At 41.1% G+C, this 5,000-nt stretch overlaps 1 protein-coding gene across 1 annotated transcript in view; it reads right to left on the bottom strand.

Annotated features, from left to right (window-relative positions):
* LOC138969464 (carbonic anhydrase-related protein 10-like) overlaps window positions 1-5,000 on the bottom strand; it is a 146,413-nt gene that overhangs the window by 7,263 nt on the left and 134,150 nt on the right. The window contains exons 6-10 of the mRNA XM_070342255.1: window positions 4,499-4,690; window positions 3,412-3,504; window positions 3,013-3,079; window positions 2,146-2,300; window positions 1,013-1,147 (exon numbers count right to left, since the gene is read on the bottom strand). Of these exons, the coding sequence (XP_070198356.1) occupies window positions 1,013-1,147; window positions 2,146-2,300; window positions 3,013-3,079; window positions 3,412-3,504; window positions 4,499-4,690 (642 nt within the window). The remainder of the gene's footprint in view (window positions 1-1,012; window positions 1,148-2,145; window positions 2,301-3,012; window positions 3,080-3,411; window positions 3,505-4,498; window positions 4,691-5,000) is intronic.

Here is a 5,000-nt window from a genome sequence, read left to right as displayed (position 1 = left end):
CTTTGACTTTGGCCTGCTTGTAAACGACCCAATGCAATTTGGCGGTCTTCTCTGCTCAATCGGGCCATCTTTCGTCGCTGAATTGTCGTCTGATTTCTTTGTGGCGAACAATCCGCTTTTATGGGTTTTGGAAGACATGGTGAGAGCTCAATATTCCCCGAGTTTCACGAGATTACACTGAAGCATGACGAGTGGTCATGCCAAATGAGCAATTTTGACATTGTAGCCACTGATAACGCATGCGTCACGTGCAGAGCTCACTTGTGGCAATGGACGAAAGGTCGACGACCAGATAAACATTTTCGGCAGTTTGGTGGATATCCTTGTAGCCATATAACTAAATTAACCAAATATTACAAGCTATGCGTTTCTTTTTTTGAACAGTATACAAACACCAACACGTGTTGTCCTCAACATCATTTCCTGGAGTCAATGTCCTTTGAAGGGCTTTAACTATGCTGTTGCTCTGTTAGCAGCAAATGATGCAAAACGTGGACAAGCAATTAGGTTAATGGATGAACAGGGTTCACGCAGTGTCATCAGTCGTGCTCTTTGATCGTTTTTTTGACACAAAATCACATTATGCTTTGGTGTTCGCACCTTGAAACATAGTTCTCGCGAGAGGGGGAGGGACACAAGAGGCGGATAGACATATGGATGGAGTGAGATAGGGACGGTCGTGCGAACGATGACCGGGCAGAGAGAGAGAGAGAGAGAGAGAGAGAGAGAGAGAGAGAGAGAGAGAGAGAGAGAGAGAGAGAGAGAGAGAGAGAGAGAGAGATAGAGACGCACACACTCACCGTCACACACATGCACACACACACACACGCACACACATACACACATACACACACACACACACATATTAACAGACAGACAGACAGACAGGCAGACAGACAGGCAAAGACGGAGACAGACAGAGATAGACAAGTGACAGAGACTAAGACACAGAGAGACAGAAAGTGCTAGGAGTAAACCCAGAGAACGATAGATACGAACGCTGATGTCTTACTTTTTGTTTGGGTGCTATATTAGTTCGTATTGTTCTTCGGTTAAGAGGCATGGTGGGTCGAAAGTTGTTTTCTTGTAAAATGCTGTCAGTGGACTGTCCTTCTTTAGACTCGGTCAACTCTCGTAATCTTAAAAGCTGAAAAACAACAACAAACAAACAAAATGTAAAGGGAATCGGACTGTACATGACAATTCAAATACTACTTCTCTTGCGGTTGTTTCTGTAAAACATGAATGAAAAAATTAATTATTGAAAAAGCTACAGAGAGAGAGAGAGAGAGAGAGAGAGAGAGAGAGAGAGAGAGAGAGAGAGAGAGAGAGAGAGAGAGAGAGAGAGAGAAAGAGAGAGAGAGCTAGAGAGAGAGAGAGAGAGAGAGAGAGAGAGAGAGAGAGAGAGAGAGAGAGAGAGAGAGAGAGAGAAATGATGGAACTTTATTTTTTCAAGGATAGAGGTTTAAGGCGACGCCTTTTCTTACAACCGGTCCTTACTTCTAATACAAATGTCTAATAAATGATAAACAAGTAAAGCAACATGACAAATAAACAAATTAAACGTACGACCCAGCAAACAATCGACAAGTAAGCAAACAAGCAAATAAACACAAACAACAAAATGACAAAGTAACATACAAATCAAAAGCGAAACATGCAACATGTTAATTGAGTTTACACATGTAAAGTGATCGACGGTAAAATTCACACAATACCAACGTTTACACTAATGCTTACAATGATTATATGGTGTAAATGATGATGATGAAGATGATGAAGATGGTGAGGATGATGATGATGATGATGATTGATGATGATAATGATGATGATGTTGACAGAGAGAGAGAGAGAGAGAGAGAGAGAGAGAGAGAGAGAGAGAGAGAGAGAGAGAGAGAGAGAGAGAGAGAGGGGGGGGGGGTAGCGAGAGAGAGTGAGAGAATAAAAAAAAACCCAGAGTGTTCTGGGAACAGGGGGAACAAAGTTTAACAATAAATGCGTCTTGAAAGAGAGTGGGATGTATATACAGAGAAAGAGCAGAGAGACAGAAATAGAGAGACATAGAAAGCCAAACATTGAACAAATGTACAGACATGAGTGAGAACTAAATATTGACAAGCAGATAATCAAAGAAAAACATCTCACGTCGTCCTTTGTGACGTATATTGGTTTGTTAAAAACAATCCACGAGACACTTTCGTAGCAACTTGGCTGCGTCAGAGATCCTTCGTACGTCATGTAATCACGTGTTTCCGGTAACAGATTCAAGATGGATAACCCCGATATAGATAAATTTTGTCCTGAAAAAGAAAACTTCTGTTTAGTTGCTAGGTTTATTAATCTAATTATATAATGCCAACAACTCCCGCCAGAACTGACTACATGTAATTTGATTCGTTCATATGACGAAAACAGCAATACTCAACTTGACCAACTTCTTGTGTGTGGAAACTTGAACCAAGTACGAAGCATTACGTGCGTTTCTTACGATTCTTGTTACAGGCGTTTCATGGCGTACAATTATCAAGATAAAAGGAATGTCTAGTGTTCGTGAAGCCACTACACGAAAAGGAAACGCATTTCATTCTGTGAAGCTTTGCTTAACTTTCGCCTACATATATGCATACAAGATCTCGAAATGAGTCATCTAAGCGCATGCACGCTTTGCTAACACTTAAATGCATTCATAATAAATAACAGTAGAATGGAAAACGCAAAAGAAAGAAACAAGGTAAATACCACTCTGATCAATTAATCGTGTAACCAATGACTTGATAAAAAAAACCACCTTAGAATTTATTCATATGAAAAAATTAAGGGAGAAAAAAAAATGCGAAAGAAAGAATGTGGTAAAAACTGCAAAGACCATTAATTAAGTCGACGGACTTTTAAATGTTTCGTTTTGTCTAAAATTAAACGTTCCATAGACCAGCCTGTCTCGTTGTTTGATACACTACACTGATTAGGTCATTTAAAAAATTCGCACGAAACCTGAAACAGCAAAGTAGGTACCTGTCTGAGTTATTTGTGAAGTGGCATGCACCAAAGTGTGGAATTCTGCGTTACTTGTCTCGCCGATCTGCAAATAGAACGCAGGTTCACTGCTTTCAAGACAATTGAACAATAATAGGAGCTGGCTGTAGTTTACACACAACATATCCCTTTAACAATTTACTATTCGAATAGTACAGACAATCATGTCACAATGCATGACAAGAAATATCCTCTTTGAAATAATCTTTTTAATCAGAAACAATTGCTAAATCTTTTGTGAAGTCTGGCACCATTTGTCAAATTTACTGAAAACAAACTGTCTCACTTTTACATACACACAGCAATTCGCCGAGCCTTTTTTGGGATTGTTTCTAAGCATACATACAAGAAATCATAATAACAGCTAAATATACTTACAGAGCCAAAAATAGCAACTGCTGCAAGCCCATGGGCTTTCCTGGAGGCTTCCGTGTAATTGTGGTAGATATCATTGTAGGCCAGAAGCTGAATCTGGTCAAAATAGAAATAAGATTCAAGATGCATTCAAGGGACATATATATTTGGTTTAAGCGTGTTTTATTCACTTTTGCTGTGTACAATCGTTTCACACACATATAGAACGATAACAAGCAAAATACATTTCCATCCACAGGTCTGTCCAAGTTTTTGTATGGGACGAGAGCATCAGTCCACTTAGACTCTCTCACACACACACACACACACACACACACACACACACACACACACACACACACACACACACACACACACACACACACACACACACACACACACACACACACACACACACACACACACTTAACTGCCTGGATATTCCATGTAACGCAAACAGGTGTCAATCTAGAAAATGAGCAAAAAGTCCCATTGTGCACAAAAAGGAATGAAGCAAAGTATGTTCGTCATAATACCGGCTCCTATACCTCCTTTATGGACCCTCCGGAATACAGACAACAGAAACGATGGTACTGGTCCTGATTTGGCCTATAATTGTGACCCTCCATCGCGGTATGAGTCGCATGTCACCTTTTCATGATTTTCATATTTTTACATTTTCTTAAAAGAGTTTTTATTCTCTATCCAGTGGTGAAAACCGTTTTAGAAAAGAGTGAACACTTTTTGAGTTATAAGCCTGGGACTATGGTGACCCTCACACTGTTACTAGACACCCCCCGGACTTATATTATGCCTAGCGCAGAACCGCGTGAGGTGACATGCGACTCATTTCGTGGTGGAGGGTCACAATTATGGTCCGCTGGACCCAAAAAGCAACAACTAACTAACTAACTAACTAACTAACTAACTAACTAACTAACTAACTAAACGATGGTACGTGTACCTGCTGTATGGTCCAAGAGGGACAGAGAAATATAAACGGTTACAATGGTTGATAAATCTGCTGTCTGGTTAACCCTGGAAGACACAACAATGGCGCTTGCACATGCACCCACTGTGTGGACCAACAGGGACAGACAAAACAGTTTACCTCTACAGGAAAGGGTCGACCGCCCACTGTGTGTTCGGATCCAATCTGGTCCACTCGGCCAAAGTGAAGCTTGATAAAGTGCACCTTATATGTGTAAGACAAAGGACCGCCCGCAAGTAAGAACGATTTCTCCGTCTTCGGTGCCACTTGGAAGGTGATGTCATTTCCGGTGTTGATCAGGTGACCGTCTACCTGGCGAGAACAGGGAAGAATGATGATTGTATGAGAAGATTCCCAGCCTGGTGACCTGTGACGCTCCTGCTAGGGTTGTGTGTTGTTGTTATTGTGGCATGTGGTAAAACTAACATGGTCAATGTGGATTTTGTGTGTGTGTGTGTGTGTGTGTGTGTGTGTGTGTGTGTGTGTGTGTGTGTGTGTGTGTGTGTGTGTGTGTGTGTGTGTGTGTGTGCGTGCGTGCATGCGCGTACATACGAACGTGCATACGAACGTTCATGCATTTGTGTACGATTTGGATTTTGTTTTCCTCAAAGAAAACTAGATT

The sequence above is a fragment of the Littorina saxatilis genome, linkage group LG6, assembly GCF_037325665.1.
Source record: "Littorina saxatilis isolate snail1 linkage group LG6, US_GU_Lsax_2.0, whole genome shotgun sequence".
Lineage (NCBI taxonomy): Eukaryota > Metazoa > Mollusca > Gastropoda > Littorinimorpha > Littorinidae > Littorina > Littorina saxatilis.
Note: the sequence above shows the minus strand (reverse complement) of the source record. Positions and strands in the feature narration are given on the sequence as shown.